The sequence below is a fragment of the Leucoraja erinacea genome, chromosome 23 (genome assembly GCF_028641065.1).
Source record: "Leucoraja erinacea ecotype New England chromosome 23, Leri_hhj_1, whole genome shotgun sequence".
Taxonomy (NCBI): Eukaryota; Metazoa; Chordata; class Chondrichthyes; order Rajiformes; family Rajidae; genus Leucoraja; species Leucoraja erinaceus.
The window spans coordinates 35,141,286-35,162,297 of record NC_073399.1 but is presented as its reverse complement, the minus strand read 5'-3'; the positions used below and the strand labels follow the sequence as shown (position 1 = coordinate 35,162,297).

The window sequence follows — 21,012 nt, the reverse complement described above, 5'->3', positions numbered from 1 at the left end:
CCGCAGTGGCCCCTCCCCGCAGTGGCCCCTCCCCCACGGCGGCCCCTCCCCCGCCTGTCCCCGCTGAGTTACTCCAGCACTTGGTGTCCAGCCTGGGGATATGGGGGCTTTCAGTGCAGACATTCAACCCGTGAAGGAGATAAGGAGAGTGTTTGGGAACCTGGGTGAGAGGGGGGGGAGGCGCAGAGGGGGAGGGGGAGGGAGGAGGGGGAAGGGGGGGGGGGCCCTGGTCCAGGCCGTCGCTGCTCACGGTTATGGGTCGTTTCCCCGGTGGCTGTGGCTTCAGCAGCGCAGGCGTCGTGGAGAGGCCGCGGCGTGGGGTGAGTGGTGTCCGCTACTCCGGCCACAGGCTCCGGCCCTGCCCCCCCACCACCACCATCCTCGCCCCACAGCCGCGGCCTGGACTCGGGCCGCCAGCGAGTGGGCCCCACGCCTCACAGCCAGAGACCCGCGGGGGCGGCCCCGCGCTGTTGTCGTGGATCAGTGGCCCCGGGCCCTGCTACAGGACACTGCTGATGGTGTCGGGGCCCGGGGGAGTGCTCGGCTCCAGCTCCGGCCAGGGGCCACTGTCCTCCTGCCGGGAACCCTCGCTGCCCGGCCCGGGACTGGAGCAAGTGTCCGTGGCGGGCCTGGCTCTCAGTGTGGACAGACCCGGGCTCAACGCGCCCCGCTGCGGCTGTCGACACCGGTGTTGGCGGTAGAGCGGTCCCCGCTCCCTCGGCCGCAGGCTGTGCTGGACACCGGCGCTCAGGCCGGGCTGTGAAAGCGCCGGGACGTCGGGGTCCCGCGGACTGACCGCCTCGCCCGAGTCGTAGTCGCTGTCGGCGGGCAGGAAGACGTCGGAGCCGCTGTCGTCGTCCGAGGCGCGCCACCCGCCTGCAACACAGAGAGAGACACGGGAGCTGCGGTGCGCGTGCACGTGCGGTGTGTGCGCGACCACGCGGAGTCGCCGGCGACGGGTGTTGATGCGCGTGCACGAGGCCGGGGCAGCGTCGCTGGAGAAACGGCGCTCGGTCCCGCCAAGGCCCGCGGGGTTTCCCGGTAACGTCTCACGTCGCGCACGACCCTGGATATCTCACACCCATTGGTGGGGGCCCGGCATTCCCCAGCTCCGCGTCCCCCCCTCTCCTGCCCCCCCTCTCCCTGATCCCCCCCTCTCCTGATCCCCCCCTCTCCTGCCCCCCCCCTCTCGCCTCCCCCCCCCCCCTCCCCTCCTGCCCCCCCCCCCTCGCCTGCCCCCCCCCTCTCCTGCCCCCCCCCTCTCCTGCCCCCCCCCTCCTGCCTGCCCCCCCCCCTCCCCTGCCCCCCCCCCCTCTCCCTGCCCCCCTCTCCCCTGCCCCCCCGTCCTCCCCTGCCCATTCCCTCCTCTCCTCCCCCCCCCTCTCCCGACTCCCCCCCCCCCCCCCCGCCTCCCCCTCCCCTTCCCCCTCCCCGGGTCCTGTGCTCGGGGTTCCGCTCCTTACCGCTCTCTGTCCGCCAGTGCCGGTTCTCTGGAGAGGGGGTGGGGGAGGGCAGGAGGTCCGGATGGGGGCAGAGGGATGGTGCTGCCGAGACCCCCCCGTCGCACGGAGCCAGGAGCCGGGAGACGGACAGGCTGCCGGAGCGCTGCTTGTAGCGGGCGTAGGTCAGAGCGTCTAACATCCAGCGCACGTCCCGCCACAACGTGTCCAACTGCTGTGGACAACGAGAACCAGCGTCAGTCACCCCCACCGGACAATGGTCACCCCCCCCCACACACACCGGACAATGGTCACCCCCCACACACACCGGACAATGGTCACCCCCCCCCCCACACACCACCGACAGTGGTCACCCCCCCCCCCCACACACGGACAATGGTCACCCCCACCGGACAATGGTCACCCCCACCGGACAATGGTCACACCCGCACACACACCGGACAATGGTCACCCCCACCGGACAATGGTCACCCCCACCGGACAATGGTCACTCCCCCCACACACATACCGGACAGTGGACACCCCCACCGGACAGTGGTCACCCCCACCGGACAATGGTCACCCCCCACACACACACACCGGACAATGGTCACCCACACACACCGGACAGTGGTCACCCCCCCACGCACACACACCGGACAATGATCACCCCCACCGGACAGTGGTCACCCCCACCGGACAATGGTCACACCCGCACACACACCGGACAATGGTCACCCCCACCTACACACACCGGACAATGGTCACCCCCACCACACACACCGGACACCACGCACACACACCGGACAGTGGTCACCCCCCTCCCACACACCGGACAATGGTCACTCCCCCACAGACCAGAGAGTGCCTACATTGACAGTTTACAACCGGTCATCAGATGAATATATCGCCAACTTTATCAACAATACACTCCTGTGTCCCCGTGGACACCGCGTGTTCCCTCTCCAGGGACACGTGGGCCGGACGTAGGCCCGGAAAAGGGGCAGGTGGTCAACCCCAGTGTGGCCGGCGACTACCCGCTGCCTTGACCCGTGAATGGCCATCTTGGCCAGGCCCAGGAGCAGATCGACAGGGAGACCACCCCCACCCCCCTCCCCCCTCTGTACAGGGTGCCCAAATATCAGCAGCAAACATTGTCCCACGCAACGGGGGCCACAAGTAGCGCGGCCAACCCGTTTACGGCGCGCTCCCGCGGTTACGGCGAGCTCCAGGTGTGGGTTGGGACTCGGCGTGGTGTCACGGCCCGTGTTTAATGCCAATGCCCAGCAGAGCGACCACACACTGCGGCCCCGCCAGCCACAATCAGCCACAATCAGATCCGGTGGCGCAGCGGTGGAGTTACTGCCCCGCACCGCCACCGAGTACCAAGCTAGATCCAGGAAAAATGTTCCCAATGTTGGGCGAGTCCAGAACCAGGGGCCACAGTCTTAGAATAAAGGGGAGGTCATTTAAGACTGAGGTGAGAAAAAGCGTTTTCACCCAGAGAGTTGTGAATTTATGGAATTCCCTGCCACAGAGGGCAGTGGAGGCCAAGTCACTGGATGGATTTAAGAGAGAGTTAGACAGAGCTCTAGGGGCTAGTGGAGTCAAGGGATATGGGGAGAAGGCAGGCACGGGTTATTGATAGGGGACGATCAGCCATGATCACAATGAATGGCGGTGCTGGCTCGAAGGGCCGAATGGCCTCCTCCTGCACCTATTTTCTATGTTTCTATGAGTTTCTACCTTCTCCCTGTCACCACGTGGGTTTTCTCCGGGTGCTCCGGTTTCCCCCCACAATCCAAAGACTTACAGTTAATTGGCTTGGTTATGTTGTAAATTGCCCCTCGTGTGTATTGGGATCGCTGGGCCGCACGGATCGGTGGGCCGAAGGGCCTGTTTCTAAAGTAAACTCAAATAACAGGATCGCTGGCGGGTGTTGAGGCTGCAGGTTGAGCCGGGGGTCCGAGGGGAAGATGTTTACGGAGTGAGTGGTCATCTTACCTGGAGAGACAGAGACACCTCGTGGTCCATGTGCTTGGCTGAGCTCAGCTCCTGGTCGCTGAGGGCCTCTCTCAGGGCCTGCTGTGCCAGCAGGGAGCTGACCTCCATCAGAGCGGACACGCGGCCGTACAGCCCCATGAACTCCGCCTGGTACGTGTGGAAGTGAGCTGCAACAATGCGGACATGGTGAGGGCAGCACGGGACTGCACCGCTGCAGCACCATGCATCGGGGCCGGACAGCATGGGACTGCACCGCTGCAGCACCATGCATCGGGGCCGGACAGCATGGGACTGCACCGCTGCAGCACCATGCATCGGGGCCGGACAGCATGGGACTGCACCGCTGCAGCACCATGCATCGGGGCCGGACAGCATGGGACTGCTTCGCTGCGGAGGCGGGGGGGGGGAGGTGGTGCAAAGAAAGCAGAGGCTCTGCAGAAGGACTTGGGCAGGTTGGGAGAGTGGGCGGATGGAATATAGTGCAGCAAAGTGTGGAGTCGTGCATTTTGGTCGTAGGAATAAAGGCGGAGACTATCTTCTAAATGGGGAGAGAATCCAGAAATCGGGGGAGCAAAGGGACTTGGTGCAGGATTCCCAAAAAGTTAATCTGCAGTCGAATCAGTAGTAAAGAAAGCAAACTCAATGCTAGCATTTATTTCAGGAGGGCTTGTACACAAACACAGGGATGTAATGCTGAGGCTCTATAAGGTGCTGGTCAGCCCACATTTGGAATATTGTGCACAATTTTGGGCACCTTATCTAAGGGAGGGGGTGCTGGCTGGGGAGAGGGCCCAGAGGGGGTTTGGAAGAGGGGGGGGGGGGGGTGCAGGAACAGGTGGTTGCATCTGCTTGGGTTGGGGTTCATCATCGGCAGAGGGTTGGTCATCTATCAGAGAACAGATGCTCAGTCCAGCTGTCCGTGGGTGGGGGCGGGGGCTGTTTCCATGCTCGCCCCGCCCCCGGCGAGCGGGATGCACACAGGACAGAGGGGCGGGGGGGGGGGGGGGGGGGGGGGGGGGGTTGTAGACCAGGCGGGGGGCGGGGAGGCAGGTATACTTACCCAGCTCGAACATCTGCAGGGGCAGTTTGAGGAAGGTGGAGTGAGGGGGGTAAGGGGTTCCCTGTCCGGGGGCGGTGCACACCGCGGCACAGGGGGCAGCACCAGCAGCAGCGACACGTCGGCCCCCAGTTCCAGCACCTCGTGCATGTACACACACGGAAACCATCTGCCTGCAAACAAGAGAAGTGAAACAGCGTAGAGAACGGGGGGGGGGGGGGGGGGGCAGTTACAGTGAGGGGGTATCGGTGAGGGGGTATCGGTGAGGGGTGAGGGGGTATCGGTGAGGGGTGAAGGGGGTATCGGTGAGGGGTGAGGGGGGGTATCGGTGTTACCCTGAGGGCTGCTGCAAATATTTGTTCCGCAGTGGGTGGGATATTGTGATCTGGGGGTGAGACGTGGTGTTGAGGCGCAGCATGTAAGCGGTGAGAGGGCGCGTGTGTACCTGATGCAGCGGGAGGTTGAGTTGCCTCAGCAGTGCCTTCAGTGCAGCCTGCAGCTCCATGCAGAACAACGGCCCCTGTGCATGGGTGCAGTCCTCTGGAGCAGCCTCCGACCCATCGCCTGCCGTCCGCTGCAGCCACTCCCACTCCTCCCTGCGAACAACAAGGGTCAACTGCACCGGTCCCGACCTCTGACCCCCGACCCCTGGTCGCCGACCCCTGGTCCCCGACCCCTGATCCTCGATCTCTGACCCCCGACCCCTGGTACCCGACCCGACCTCATGAACTCCGACCCCTGGCCCCACGACCCCGCCCCGCTCTCTGACCTCACCTGGTCACGTTGGCGGTGTCCCGCACCTTGGCGTGGCACAGGACGTTGGGCTGCCGGGCCGGCACCAGCACCTTGATCTGGTCCACCGAGCTGCTGACCTTCAGATAAGCCAGGTAGAGGCCGGGGCTCAGGGGCAGCTCACTCCGCTTCTGGTAGTTTAGCACGTCCTGCAGGGTCAGTGTCAGGGTCAGGGTCAGGGTCATGGTCAGGGTCAGGGTCAGGGTCAGGGTCAGGGTTAGGGAGTGTCAGGGTCAGGGTCAGTGTCAGGGTTAGGGTCAGGGTCAGGGTTTGGGTCAGGGTTTGGGTCAGGGGCAGCAGCACCCCCTCACCGAGGCGCGGCAACGACCACTGGACACACACACTCAAACTCACACACACTCACACACAATCACACACACACTCACACTCACACACACTCACTGAGTTACTCCAGCACTCTGTGAAACGTCACCTATCCATGTGCTCCACAGATGCTGCCTGACCCGCTGAGTTACTCCAGCACACACTCCGGGGCTCAGACACAGAGTGAAGCTCCCGCTTCACCGTCCCATCACGTTTACGGATAGGAGTAATACCCGCTCTTTGGTCATCACATTATGAGCAGGGAGACAAAAAAGCTTGAGAAACTCAGCGGGTGAAGCAGCATCTATGGAGCGAAGGAATAGGCGACGTTTCTGCAGACTGATGTCGGTGTGGAGGGGGGGGGGGGGGGGGGGGGGGGGGGGGTTATGAGCAGGATGTGTTTGTACTGCAGAGTGCAGAGGAGATTCACCAGGTTCATGGATAGCAAGGTGTTGGAATGAATCAGGTGCAGGCACGTAGACTGACACAGTGTGAGGGCATTGGCTGGCGATGCCAGCGGGCACTGACCTGCAGGGTAATGAGTAAGATGTCCAGAGCAGTTGGCTGTTCTGGGGTGGACAGCGACTTCCTGTGGCTCTGGAACCTGGCGATGGGCATCCACCTGCCGCCCGCCCAGGTGTTCGGTGCCTCCACCTCCTTCACCGTTACCAGCAGCACGTTGCCATCGCGGTCCTTGATGGGTTCGTAGTGCACTCTGCCCAGGTGCTGGGTGCCCAGCAAGGCCTACAGGTGACAGGGCGAGAGCAGCCAGTCAGATCCATCCACGGGCAACCTCGCCCGCTTGTTACACCCCCCCCCCCCCCCCCCCCCCCCCCCCCCCCCCCCCCCCCCCCCCCCCCCCCGACCCCCCACCCCCCCGACCTCGACCCCCCCCCGTCACCGTCACACGCTCCCGCTACACTGAGAATTACAAGAGGATTGTGCAGGTGAGACCAGTGGGGTTTCAAGAGTTCGAGGATAAATATTTGAAAGATTTGGACATTGAGGTTTCTCGGACGCCGAGAGTGTGGGTGGGGGCCGGGACCGCCGGGGGCAGGGTCGGGGTCACTGAGACTTGGTGGCCGCTCACCTGTACCTTGGATACACCTGCAAATGGCTGTTCACCTGCAGCTGGAATACACCCGTACCGGGTCTTGGTGAGACCACACCTGAAGTTTTGCGTACAGTTTTGGTCTCCAAATCTGGGGAAAGACATTATTGCCATAGAGGGAGTACAGAGAAGGTTCACCAGACTGATTCCTGGGATGTCAGGACTTTCATATGAAGAAAGACTGGATAGACTCGGCTTGAATTTAGGAGATTGAGGGGGGATCTTATAGAAACTTATAAAATTCTTAAGGGGTTGGACAGGCTAGATGCAGGAAGATTGTTCCCGATGTTGGGGAAGTCCAGGACAAGGGGTCACAGTTTAAGGATAAGGGGGAAATCTTTTAGGACCAAGAAGAGAATAACTTTTTTTCACACAGAGAGTGGTGAATCTGTGGAATTCTCTGCCACAGAATGTAGTTGAGGCCAGTTCATTGGCTATATTTAAGAGGGAGTTAGATGTGGCCCTTGTGGCTAAAGGGATCAGGGGGTATGGAGATAAGGCAGGTACAGGATACTGAGTCGGATGATCAGCCATGATCATATTGAATGGCGGTGTAGTCTCGAAGGCCGAATGGCCTCTACTCCTGCACCTATTTTCTATGTTTCTATGTTTTTATGTACCTGGGCTGCTCATTTGTACCTGGTCGCTCATCTGTACCTTGGATACACCTGTATCTGGCTGTTCACTTGTAGCTGGGCTACACCTGTATCTGGTTGCTCACCCGTAGCTGGGCTACACCTGCATCTGGTTGCTCACCTGTAGTTGGGCTACACCTGTATCTGGTTGCTCACCTGTAGCTGGGCCGCTGCAGTCAGCATCCTGTGGCGGGCCTGCAGCGCAGTGGAGGAGGACGTGGATGCTGACAGCTTCTGCCGTAACCAGTCCACCTCTTCCCAGGCGTATGACAGCTGGAACAAACACCGGCGTCAGTGTAACAGCGCGGGCAATGCGGAGAGCGGGAACGGCCGCCACGGGACTGAGCCCCAGACCCGGAGTGAGACCGGGCAGCGCCCCCTCCGCTCCCCGCTACTGCCGTCGCTAGGGAACTCTGTCCTAACCCCATGTACTGCCCGACCAGCACCTGTCCGGTCTCACCAAATGATGCTGGTCGCCCCAGACAAATACCCCCACCCTCCCCTCCCCCATCCCCACTACCCTCCCCCCCTCCCAACACCGCTCCTCCCTCCTCTCCCCCTCCCCACACCCCACACCCCACACCCCCCCCCTCTCCTCCCCCACACCCCACACCCCGGGGGGGGGGCAGTACCCTGCTGAGGGGGGGGGGGGGGTGGTGTGTGTGTGGGGGGGGGGGGGGGGGGGAGGGGGGGTGGGGTTGTGGGGGGTGTGTGGGGAGAGGGGGGAGGGGGGGGGGGGGAGAGGGGGGGGTGTGTGGGGGGGAGGTGTGTGTGGGGGGGGGGGTGTGTGTGAGGGGGGGGGGGAGGGGGGGGGAGGGGGGGGGAGGGGGGGTGTGGGGGAGGGGGAGGGGTGTGGGGAGAGGGGGGGGGGGGGGGTATATACCTTGCTGAACCACAGGAACTCATGCGCGGGGCAGCCCGACTGCGCGCCGTCCACCTCCACTAGGGGGAGCTGCTCCTCGCCCGTCACCAGCACGTGGTCTTTGTGATGGAAGACGGCGGCGATGTAGACACCTCTTGTAGACAGAGACACGTGGTCACAGGGGCGGCCTCACACCCCCTGGTCACCCCCCCCTGACCCCATACTGACCCCCACAATGACCCCCCCACACTGACCCCCACACTGACCCCCCACTGACCCCCCACACTGACCCCCCACACTGACCCCCCCACACCCCACCCCCCCACACTGACCCCCACAATGACCCCCCCACACTGACCCCACCACACTGACCCCCACACTGACCCCCCTGACCCTGACCCCCCCACACTGACCCTCACATTGACCCCCCCCACACTGACCCCCCCACACTGACCCCCCCCACACTGACCCCCCCCCCACTCAACTGCAATGCTTGCCCCTATGAATCTGATTCCATCTGCCACTCCTCTGCCCATCTCACCCTCTCATCAATACCACCCTGCAGCTGACACTGCCCCCGTCACCACCAGCCACACATCTGTGAGCCTAGTCCCACACCAGTCCCGGTGGTCTACTGGTCCACCATGTCTCTCCATCTTTGATGTCCAGAGTCACGGGATGTGGGGAGAAGGCAGGGACGGGGTACTGATTGTAGATGATCAGCCATGATCACATTGAATGGCGGTGCTGGCTCGAAGGGCCGAATGGCCTACTCCTGCACCTATTGTCTGTTGTCTATTGTCCAACGTTGGACCCAACGTGCCCGAGGATCCCGCGAGTTGTGATCTCCCACATCAACCTTCAGGTGGCACCTGGACAAAGCCTCAATGAAGCCATGCCTTCCCCATCAACTCATTCTGTTGCCTGTTTGATAAATCCAATTAATTGGTCAGACAAGATTTCCCCCTCTCATGCCGACTGCCTTTGCTAATCACTGCAAGCGCAGAATGATCGACGATAGACACAAAATGCTGGAGTAACTCAGCACGACAGGTAGGTAGGCATATGTTGCAAAGCCTACCTGAAGCGTCGCTGAAAATCTGTCCCAGCCCGTGTGCGCGATTTTGGCGCCGTTTAGAGGGGGGCGGGTTTAAATCGCGATTTTCCCATGGGTGTTCAAATCGAGGATGTTCAGCCTAGTTAATTATTAATGAAAAATCGCTGGAAGATCCCGTCGCTTTAGCTATTATTACTTTTAAGGGCTTTATCTAGTTATAGTAGTTTAAAAATTAACCTCTGAACCCCCGACCGCCAGCAACCGGCCGTATCTCATACAGCGGACAACAGAAGGTAGGCTGTTTATTTTTACATTAGAAAGGGCTTCTTAAGATCCCTTTATACAAAGTTTAATATTGCGAGTAGCTAATTTTGGGCCCATTATATCCCGCAGTAATTTTCTGGGCATTTGAGGGCACAAATCTACCGCAACGTGAACGTTCTAAACCAGCGCGTTCACAGGATCCCACTAGAAAGCTGATTTAAATTGACTTTAATTTACAGCAATTGAACACTCAATTCCTTCCATTTGGCCTATAAATTAATGTAAATGAGATTTCAAAATCATGTTTTATTGTGAATTATTTATGAATATTATTTGGACACTTGGGTTATTTAAAAATGTTAATCATTTATTAAGAAATGGATAGATGTTTAGATCTAGTAATTGAAGTTTGAAATTAGCTACACTTGGGTAACTAACTAATTATATGCTTTAATTTCAGATCATCCAAGTAAGATTGTTTTATATTTGTTTCAGAATGCTTCAATCTATGATAACTGAAAATTTCATTCAGTTCTCTTAATTTTTAAGAAGGTTATGGGCTTTTGACAGTCCACGATCACAGCTTTTTTGTTATGTCCATAGAAAATCAATAGGGAACAAGATGCTAATTTCCGAGTGTGAAAATGGCCATAACTTTTTAAATACTTGAGATATGAAAGTGAATTAGGTGTCAAATTAAACTTCTTTTTATGCTCTATCTGATGGGATAAATTGCAGACTTGATTTTTTAAATCTCAAAATGTTGTAACATTGCTACGACAGGCAGCATCTCTGGAGAGAAGGAATGGGTGACGTTTTTGGTCGAGACCCTTCTTCAGACTGGTTAGGGATAATGGAATGGAGAGATATAGACGGATGTAGAGAGATAAACAACAATGAGTGAAATATGCAAAAAAATAACGATGATAAAGTGTGAAGAACCCGAAGAACCTGAAGTCTCGACCCGAAACGTCACCCATTCCTTCTCTCCGGAGATGCTGCCTGTCCCGCTGAGTTACCCCAACATTTAGTGTCTACCCACGATGATAAAGGACACAGGCCATCGATAGTTGTGTGTGGGGTGAAAACGAGAAGCTGATGCGACTTGTGTGGGGGAGGAATGGAGAGAGAGGGAATGCCGGGGCTGCCCGAAGTGAAGGAAATCAATATTCATACCACTGGGCTGTAAGTTGCCCGAGATAAATATAAGATGCTGTTCCTCCAATTAGTGTTTAGCCTCACTCTGACAATGGAGGAGAACTCGGACAGAAAGGTTTGTGTAGGAATGGGAAGGAGAATTACTGTGTCCAGCAACCGGGAGATCGGGTAGGTCCAGGCGGCCTGAGTGCGGGTGAACAACCCGGGGATCTGCAGAATAATCCGTGAGTCCTACACATTCCCCCAGAATATGGCCAGAAACCTTTTCAATGTCTTCACGAACTTGGTTGACGAGTGAAAGAGATGTTTCAGGCTGCGTGACATCGACTGCTTCCGGCTGGAGTTTCGCAGCTTGGAGTTTTCTGAAAGAGGAACTGAGAGCAGAGGGTTAATCTACGTGTGTGCTCCCCCTCCACCCCCCACGCCCCTCCCCCCAACCCCCCCCCCCTCCCCCCCCCCCCCCGCGCCCCCCCCCCCCCCCCCCCCCCCCCCCGACACGTCGTGACGCCCCAGCATCATCCCTGTCGAGGTGATTAAACATTGATCGCGATTCCCATCAGACTGGCCCGATCTCCAGAGCCTGCTGGGGTCAGTCCCGGGATGAAAAGGGAGATTTCTGCATCTTTGGCAGAGCAGGGCGATGAGGAGTAATCTCACAGAGGTGTCGAAGATCACGGGAGGGACGGATAGGGTGAATGCAGAGTTATTTACCCAGTAGGGAACCAGAGGACATGGGTTTAAGGCGAGAGGAACCCTGACAGGGGCAACGTCTTCACACACAGGGTGGTGGGTGTATGGACCGTGCTGCCAGAAACAGTCATTGTGGCAGGTGCTAGAACAACGCAGGTACATAGGGGGCACGGGCCAGGTATAGCTGGGGCATGAGCAGGTTGGGTCAGTCAGCCCGGGGATGCCGTGACCCACCTGTGCAGCTGTACAGATGTTGCCGAGCTCGCTCCTGCTGCAGCAGATGTTCCAGCAGCTGGATCTGTCCCTCGAGACGGGGCCGCCTCCCGTCCACCTGTCTCCAATCTCCCAACACACAGAGACACAGCTGCAGGGCGGATGTAAACAGGCTGCCCTCCCCCCCCCCTTCCCCCCCAACGCCCCCTCCCCTGACTCAAAGGTCCCTCTCCATCACCCCTCCCCCAACCCCCACCACGAGCCCCCCCCCCCACCCCTCCCCCCATAACCCACCCTCCCCTGAATCAAAGGTCCCTCCCCATCACCCCTCCCCCACCCCCCACCCTTAACCCGAGGGTCCCCACCCCCAACCCCTGACTCGTGGGTCCCCCCCCTACATGAGGGTCCCTCCCCTCCACCCCCCCCCCCACACCACCCCTCCCCCACCCCAGACACGAGGGTCCCTCCCCTCCACCCCCTGGCGTTGAATGTCCGGCCTTGTAACGGTGCGGGACACGGAGGGAGGAAACACCTACTTGATGGAACGGCGCTGCGGGGACTGGCAGCTTGAGGAGGTCCCCAACCCTTGATGTTCGCTGCGGACACCCGGACATAATGCACCTCGCCCTGTAGGGGGCACAGGTCAGTCAGGTCACAGGCCAGTCACACCAGCCCCCCCCCCCCCCCCCCCCTCCACGTCCGCAGGTTGGTTATATACGGGGAGGTGGAGGGTGAGGCGGTGGTGAGGGGGGGGGGGGTGGGGGTGGGGGGAGGGGGGAGGGGTGAGGGTGGGGAGGGGGGGGGGGTGAGGGTGAGGGCGGGGTGGGTGTGGGGGGGAGGGGGTGAGGGTGGGGGTGGGGGTGGGGGTGGGGGTGAGGGGGAGGGTCAGGGTGAGGGTGAGGGTGGGGGGAAGGGGGAGGGTGAGGGGCAGGGTCAGGGTTAGGGTTAGAGTGGGGGGGGGGTGAGGGTGAGGGGTGGGGTGAGGGTGGGTGTGGGGGGGGGGGGTGGGTGGGGGGGGGAGGGGGGGGGGGGTGAGGGTGGGGGGGGGGGGGGTGGGTGGGGGGGGGGGGGTGGGGGGGGGGGGGGGAGGGGGGGGGGGGGGGGGGGGGGGAGAGGGGGGGAGGGGGGGGGGGGGGGGGAGGGGGGGGGGGGGGGGGGGGGGGGGGGGGGGGGGGGGGGGGGGGGGGGGGGGGGGAGGGGGAGGGGGGGGGAGGAGGGGGTGTGATGGGGAGGGGGGAGGGTGCGGGGAGGGGGGGGGGGGGGGGGTGGGGGGGGGGGGGGGGGGGGGGGTGAGGGGGGTGGGGGTGGGTGTGGGGGTGTGGAGGGGTGGGGGGAGGGTGAGGGGTGAGGGGGGGGGGGCGGGGAGGGGGTGGGGGAGGGGGGGTGGAGGGGGGGTGGGGGGAGGGGGTGCGTGTGGGGGTGAGGGGTGGGGGTGGGGGAGGGGGGGAGGGAGGGGGGGGGTGGGGGTGGGGGAGGGGGGAGGGGTGGGGTGATGCACGGGGTGGGGGGGGGGGGACGTGGGGTGGTGGGGGGGGGGGGGGTGGGGCGGGGGTTACATGGGGTTGGTGGGGTGATTACCGTCCGCAGGTTGGAGATGTGGCAACTCTCGCTGTCCGGATCCACCGTCATCTCCCCGCACTGGGCTGAGAAATCCTGCAGGGGGCTCCACTCCACTGGGGGCAACACGGGGCAACGTCATCTTCACCTTCCACCCCTTCCATGGCGTAGCGCCGCACTCATCCCCTCCCTCTACACTCCCCCAATCCTTCACCCCCCCCCTCTCCTCCACACTCCTCCCTCCACACCCCTCTGTCCCCACTCCCATCGTCAGCACGTCTACGCCCCTCCAACACACACACACACTTGCGCACATACACACACACTTGCACACACACACACACACACTTGCACACACACACACACACAGACACACACACACACACACACACCCACATGCACACACACACTACACACACACACACACACTTGCACACACACACACACACACACACACACACACACACACCTACACACACACACACACACAGTTGCACACACACACGCACACACACACACATGCATACATATACACACGCACACACACATACACGCACACACACGCACACACGCACACACACACACACTTACACGCACACACTTGCACACACACGCGCGCGCAAACAACTGCTGGGGCAACTCAGCGGGTCGTGCAGCATCTGTGGATCTCCAGCGTTAGCAACGTTAGCCATGCCGTTGCCTGCACGATGCTGCCTGACCCGCCGCGCCCTCCAGCTGGGAACGGAGAGGAGAGGAGAAGGGAGCAAGGGGCAATACCTTTGTATCCGGTAACGACGGCGGAAGCGGCGACGGCGCACCGCGGCTCCTGGAATGAGACGGTCAGGGAAGCACTGCTGGTCACGGAGAGGCGCACATTGCTGGGTGGATCTGGTACCCCTGTAGTAACGAGAGGGAGTGAGTGAGAGAGAGAGAGAGAGAGAGAGAGAGGGGGAGAGAGAGAGAGAGAGAGAGAGAGAGAGAGAGAGAGGGAGAGAGAGATCGGAGAGAGAGAGAGAGGGAGAGGGAGAGAGAGAGAGAGAGAGGGAGAGAGAGGGACTCAGTCGCGTCCAGCCCACTCTGTCCACATGGCTTAACATATGATGAGCGTTTGTCGCCACTGGGTCTGTACTCGCTGCAGTTTAGAAGAATGGGGGACCTAATTTCAATTTACAGAATTGTGAAAGGCCTGGATAGAGTGGATGTGGAGAGGATGTTTCCACTGGTGGGAGAGTCTAGGACCAGAGGGCACAGCCTCAGAATTAAAGGACGTTCGTTCATTTAGGAAGGAGGCGAGCAGGAATTTCTTTAGTCAGAGGGGGGTGAATCTGTGGAATTCTTTGCCACTGAAGGCTGTGGAAGTCAAGTCAGTGGATATATTTAAGGCAGAGATAGGTAGATTATTGATTAGTGCGGGTGTCAGAAGTTATGGGGAGAAGGCAGGAGAATGGGGTTAGGAGGGAGAGATGGATCAGCCATGATTGAATGGCGGAGTACACTTGATGGGCCGAATGGCCTAATTGTGCTCCTTGGACATGGACATGCCCGTGTAAAAGTTTGAGGTTATTCTCTGCTTACTTGCAAGATCAAAGGCGGTCTTCATGCTTGTGTAGAGCCGGTACCTCCACTCCCAGGCTGCCAGCTGCCTCTGGGCCTCTGTGTGGGGGGCGTCGGCCTCTGTCAGTGGCAAAGAGCGGAGCTCCAGCACCCGCTCCCTCGCCTCCTCCACCAGCGTCTCTACTCGGCCCGCCGTGCCCTCGGCACCAGCGCCTGGGGACACACAGATACAGGGCCGTCACCCCAGAGGCGGGGACAGCCCCCCCCCTCCCTCCCTCCCTCCCTCCCTCCCTCCCTCCCTCCCTCCCTCCCTCCCCTCCCCCGCTCCCCCCGCTCCCCTCCCTCCCTCCTCCCTCCCTCCCTCCTCCTCCCCCCCCTCCCTTCCCCCCGTCCCTCCCTCCCCCGCCCTGCCCTCCCCCTCCCTCCCTCCCTCCCTCCCTCCCCCTCCCTCCTCCCTCCCCCTCCCTCCCCCGCTCCCTCCCTCCCTCCCTCCCTCTCTCACCCCTCCCTCCCGGGAAGGGGGGACCCTCACGGGGGGGGGGGACCCTCCCTCTCTCACCCTCCTGGGGGGGGACACTCAGTGGGGGGGGGGCACAGTGGTGGGGGGGGGGCACGCGGGGGGGGGGGGGGGGACTCACAGTGGGAAACTCTGGAGGGCGCCGGCCCGCAGCAGGCACGAGCCATCGGGCCGTTGTTGGTCATGAGGGCGACATCGAGCGGAGTCAGTCCTTGAGAGTGTTGGCGCGTTGATGTCCAGCTCGCACTGGTTCAGCAGCAGCCACACTGCCTGCTGGTCCTGGTGTTCCACCGCGTCGAAGAGCGCCTCGTTGCACTGCACGTCCTGCAAGACAGTTTAGACGGTCGGTGTCAAGGCCGTGCCCCGCGTGGGGGGAGGGGGGGATGGGGGGGGATGATGAGGGGGGGAGGGGGGGGCAGCCTGTCCCACAGTCCGTGCTTGCAGCCTTGTGAGGGGCGCGGGTCCACTCTCGGCAAGAACACCAGCCGCGGGCCCTCACCGTGTGACACAGACATGGAGCATGGGGCAGGGCTCATCTGGAACCCGCTCCAACACACAAGGAGATCATGACCATTCCAGCCTTGGCCTTAACCCCAGACATTGGAATAATCGGTGAGAGGCCTGGATAGATTGGATGTGGAGTCTCCACTAGTGGAAGAGTCTGGGACCACAGGGCACAGCCTCAGAATTAAAGGGCGTACATTTAGAAAGATGAGGAGGAATGTGTTTAGGGTGCTGAATCTGTGCAATTCTTTGCCACAAGAGGGCCATGGAGACCAAGTCAATGGACATTGACTCGCCCACGCCACCTGACCTCCCCTCTACCTCAATGGAAACCCTCGACTATCTATGATCGGATTTTACTGGCTATATCTGGCTAAACGTCATTCACGTTATTCCCTTTATCACGTGTACACTGTGGACAGCTCGATTGTAATCATGTATTGTGTTTGTACGAGGAAGGGATGTTGCCAGGACTAGAGGGTGTGAGCTATAGGGAGAGGTTGAGTAGGCTGGGTCTCTATACCATGGAGCGCAGGAGGATGAGGGGAGATCTTATAGAGGTGTATAAAATCATGAGAGGAATAGATCGGGTAGATGCACAGAGTCTCTTGCCCAGAGTTGGTGAATCGAGGACCAGAGGACATAGGTTCAAGGTGAAGGGGAAAAGATTTAATAGGAATCTGAGGGGTAACTTTTCCACACAAAGGGTGGTGGGTGTATGGAACAAGCTGCCAGAGGAGGTAGTTGAGGCTGGGAGTATCCCATCGTTTAAGAAACAGTTAGACAGGTACATGGATAGGACAGGTTTGGAGGGATATGGACCACACGCAGGCAGGTGGGACTAGTGTAGCTGGGACATTGTTGGCCGGTGTGGGCAAGTTGGGCCGAAGGGCCTGTTTCCACACTGTATCACTCTATGAACAAGGGTCTCGACCCAGAACGTCGCCCATTCCTTCTCTCCACAGATGCTGCCTGTCTGTCCCGCTGAGTTACTCCAGCATTTTGTGCCTACCTTCAGTGTAATCCCTACCTACACTTGTGGCTTAGTCTTGTTCCTTGTACCCCGGTACACGTGGCAGTAAACGTGACTCACCAGTGCCGCGCCCCGGGGCCGCTCCCTCTCACACTTTGTGGTCTGACACATCTCATCGAGTGAAGAGTGGCTGGTCTTCAACTTGTTGGACAGGTTGCGGTAGAAGCGCTTGGCCACGTTGGGGGAGGCGGGGCAGCAACTCCTCGTGGAACCAGAGAGCTGCAGGTTCTGCATCTGCTGCGTCATCACTAAGCTGCGGGAGACAGAGGAGAGGTCAGAGGTTACATGGGGCAAGTGGCCAGAGGGTGACCCACAGGCCCGGACCGACTGGCCGCAGTCCGGACATCCATTCCCAGAATCACAGCCGGCACTGACTAGAGACTGACCAACCATGCGGTCATTGGCAGTGATGTGGCCACTGCCCAGTGTGGTGGCCAGTGAGGTGGCCAGGAGAATGGGGTTAGGAGGGAGAGATAGATCAGCCGTGATTGAATGGCGGAGTAGACTTGATGGGCCGAATGGCCCCATTCTGCTCCTATCACTTATTAAACTTATGTAACCAACCTCTCGCTCTGTGGTTGACATTAGAACATAGAAAGGTACAGCACAAGAACAGGCCCTTCGACCCACACCCCCCCCCCTCCCACCCACCCCCCTCCCTCACCCCGTGCCGAACATGATGCCAAGTTATGCTCATCTCCTCACGTGACCCATATCCTTCCATTCCCTGCATATCCAGGTGCCCATGCAAACTCCACACCGACAGCAGCCGAGGTCAGGATGGAAGCCGGTTCTCTGGCGCTGTGAGGCATCAGTTGTACAGCTGCGCCACTGGATGTTCACTGCCACTGGTGTAAGTTCTGGTGGCAATCTGCTCTGTGGCTCACGTCTCCACTGCCACCTCATTTATATCAGATAATAACTCATTCACTTTTGTAATAATGTTTGATTGCTGTTCATGTCCTCATCCACTCTTCTCCCGGCGACCCAGGAGCGGTGGGGGGTGGAGACCGTCCGCGACCGTCCGCGACCCACGACCGTCCGCGACCCACGACCGTCCGCGACCCACGACCGTCCGCCCATGACCGTCCACGACCCACGACCGTCCGCGACCCACGACCGTCCGCGACCCACGACCGTCCTCACAGACAAACGATGTAAAGTAAAACCCCGCAACAAGTCTCCGCTGCTCGAGGGTAGATCCATCACACGGTCCCTGGCAACGCAACGCGGGGGGTCTAAGTTTCTGGTGGCAATCTGCTCTGTGGCTCACTTCTCGCGGGACTGCCACCGGGCAGCGATAGCGTAATAACTCAGCACTTTTAGTGCCGCTAACGTTTCTGATTGCTGTGTTCATGTCCTCATCACTCTTCTCCCGGCGGCCCAGGAGCGGTGGGGGGTGGAGATCGTCCGCGACCGTCCGCGACCCACGACCGTCCGCGACCCACGACCGTCCGCGACCCACGACCGTCCGCGACCCACGACCGTCCGCGACCCGCGACCGTCTGCGACCCACGACCGTCCTCACAGACAAACGATATAAAGTAAAACCCCGCAACAAGTCTCCGCTGCTCGGGGATGGATCCATCACACGGTCCCTGGCAACGCGCGCAAACGCTCCCTCGCCGGGGGTCTCGCCAGTGCCAGCGGCCGGGTGCGGGAGTCTAGACCGCGAGAATAAGCTGCCGGGCAGCGACAGCGTTTACAGAGAGCGGCGCAGCGGGTAGTGCCGCTGCATCGGTCCAGTCTGCACCTGCTCCATGGGACCGCGCGGGTTTCGGCCGGGAGCTCGGCTGTCCACCCACATGCCAGAGAGAAACGGATCGGCTGCCAGTCTGTAGATGTTGACAGACATAGCTGGAGAATGATGGTTGCAGCAACAAACGGAGACGCTGGTTAGTCTGAAAGGTCCCCCGTCACGACCCCCACCCCCCCCCCCCTCCTCCCCCACGTTGTCCAAGGATGCTGCCGGACCCGGGGACTAGACTGTGTCCTGGCCTAGACTGTAGCTCTCTCTGCACACGCGGAGTACATCAAGCGTGGGCAGATACAAAGACCCCCGGGTTCAGGAGCAGCGCCCACCGCCCTCTGGCCACTGGTTTAGGCTCCAGTCCTGGTTCACCGGCCGCGGGCTCTCGCCCCTCCACACGCCCCCCACCCTGCACTCGGGCCCCTCGCTGCCCAAGGGTAGAGCGCGAGGCTGCTTGATCGGGGCCTCCATGGGATGGGAGACGCATCAGTTCCATGTTGGCGGGCCCGGGGCCTGAGTGCAACCACGGTGAAACCTCATCAATGCGTCCACTTCCACAGACACGAGGCCAAATGCACAATTCAACTATGGAGAGCACGATTGCATGGAATGCCCAAGAGCAAAGGAGCTGCAGAGACTAGTGGACATGGCCGGTCCACCACTGACCTCCCCACCAGCGAAGCATCTACAGGAGTCGCTGCCTCAACAAAGCAGCCAGCGTCATCAGAGGCCCATACCTCATCAAATAAATAGCAGGCTTGTATACAAACACAGGGATGTAATGTTGAGGCTCTACAAGGCGCTGGTCAGGCTGCACTAGGAATATTGTGAGCAATTCTGGGCCCCATAACTGAGGAAGGATGTGCTGACTCTGGAGAGGGGCCAGAGGAGGTTTACAAGAATGATCCCAGGAATGAGTGGGTTAACCTATGGTGAGCGTTTGTCGGCACTGGGCCTGCTGTACACGCTGGAGTTTAGAAGGATGAGGGGGGACCTCATTGAAACGTACAGAATAGTGAAAGGTTTGGATCGAGTGGATGTGGAGAGGATGTTTCCACTAATGGGAGAGTCTAGGACTAGAGGGCACAGCCTCAGAATTAAAAGACGATCTTTTAGGAAGGAGATAAGGAGAAATGTATTTAATCAGAGGGCGGTGAATCTGTGGAATTCTTTGCCACAGACGGCTGTGGAGGCCAAGTCATTGGATATTTTTAAGTCAAAGATAGATAGAGTGTTGATTAGTGCGGGGAGAAGGCCGTGGTTGACAATAGACAATTGGCAGAGTAGACTTGATGGGCCGAAAGGCCTAATTCTACTCGTATTCTTTAGGACCTTATGACAATATGACCTCACTGGCCACGCTCACATCACACTGGAAGATGCAGGAGCCTGAGATATGTCAGTCAACGAGCCACTGTGGGATTTGAACAAGGGCCGCCCTGTGCTCTGGTTACACAATGTGTTGGTGCGGGTAAAAGCTGCAGACTGTGACATCACTGAAGACCATGCCGGCCCTCGGGACATTACCATGTTCAGAGACACGGAGAGGGAAAGGCCACTCGGCCCCTCGAGTGCCCGGTTCGCAGCTGGATGAATGGACGAGCAGGAGGCCCGCATGCTGAGCCCCCGAATCCCCCGCTCCCCGTTGCTGGAGTGGAGCAGGCAGAGAATTCCCACCAGCCCGGAAAACAAACAGACCCACCGTCATGGAAACGGATTCACTAGGAACTGCATCGAGAGCCTCTGGGGGAGGGGGAGGGGAGGGGGAGGGGGAGGGGGAGGGGGGGGGGGAGGGAAGGGGTGGGGGGGTGGGGGAGGGAGGGAGGGAGGGAGGGAGGGAGGGAGGGAGGGGAGGGAGGGAGGGAGGGAGGGAGGGAGGGAGGGAGGGAGGGAGGGAGGGAGGGAGGGAGGGAGGAGGGGGAGGGAGGGAGGGAGGGAGGGAGGGAGGGAGGGAGGGAGGGAGGGAGGGAGGGAGGGAGGGAGGGGGAGGGAGGGAGGGAGGGGGGGGGGCAGCTGCTCCACTGAAGCTGACTGATCCCACTGACACAGACACCAGATGGAGCAAGTGGGAGGTTTAGAGACACAGCGCGGAAACAGGCCCTTCGGCCCACCGAGTCCGTACCGACCAGTGACTATCCCACGCACACAATTTACATCCCCAATCAGCCCCGTTCCCGCCTTCTCCCCATATCCCCTTGACTCTTTAATAGCCCTATCCAGCTCTCTATTGATAGCATCCAGAGAACCGGCCTGAGGCAGAGAATTCCACAAACTCACAACTCTCTGGGTGAAAAAGTGTTTCCTCATCTCCGTTCTAAATGGCTTACCCCTTATTCTTAAACTGTGGCCCCTGGTTCTGGACTCCCCCAACGTGGGGAACAAGTTTCCTGCCTCTAGCGTGTCCAAACCCATTATAATCTTATATGTTTCAATAAGATACCCTCTCATCATAAATTCCAGAGTGTACAAGCCCAGCCGCTCCATTCTCTCA

The 21,012-nt window shown here is 60.0% G+C and overlaps 1 protein-coding gene across 1 annotated transcript; it reads right to left on the bottom strand.

Moving 5' to 3' along the window:
• Nucleotides 1-416: 416 nt before the first annotated feature.
• LOC129708492 (ankyrin repeat and fibronectin type-III domain-containing protein 1-like) lies at nucleotides 417-17,089 on the bottom strand. Its single transcript, XM_055654316.1, is given in 19 exon segments — nucleotides 417-876; nucleotides 1,464-1,674; nucleotides 3,444-3,610; nucleotides 4,504-4,587; nucleotides 4,590-4,673; nucleotides 4,936-5,096; nucleotides 5,275-5,441; nucleotides 6,145-6,360; nucleotides 7,519-7,635; nucleotides 8,246-8,378; nucleotides 10,966-11,077; nucleotides 11,628-11,735; nucleotides 12,143-12,233; nucleotides 13,185-13,279; nucleotides 13,941-14,060; nucleotides 14,739-14,930; nucleotides 15,356-15,455; nucleotides 15,457-15,558; nucleotides 16,772-17,089. Coding segments are annotated over 19 exon segments (2,883 nt in total). The 5' UTR covers nucleotides 17,018-17,089; the 3' UTR covers nucleotides 417-499.
• Between the last annotated feature and the right edge of the window lie 3,923 nt (nucleotides 17,090-21,012).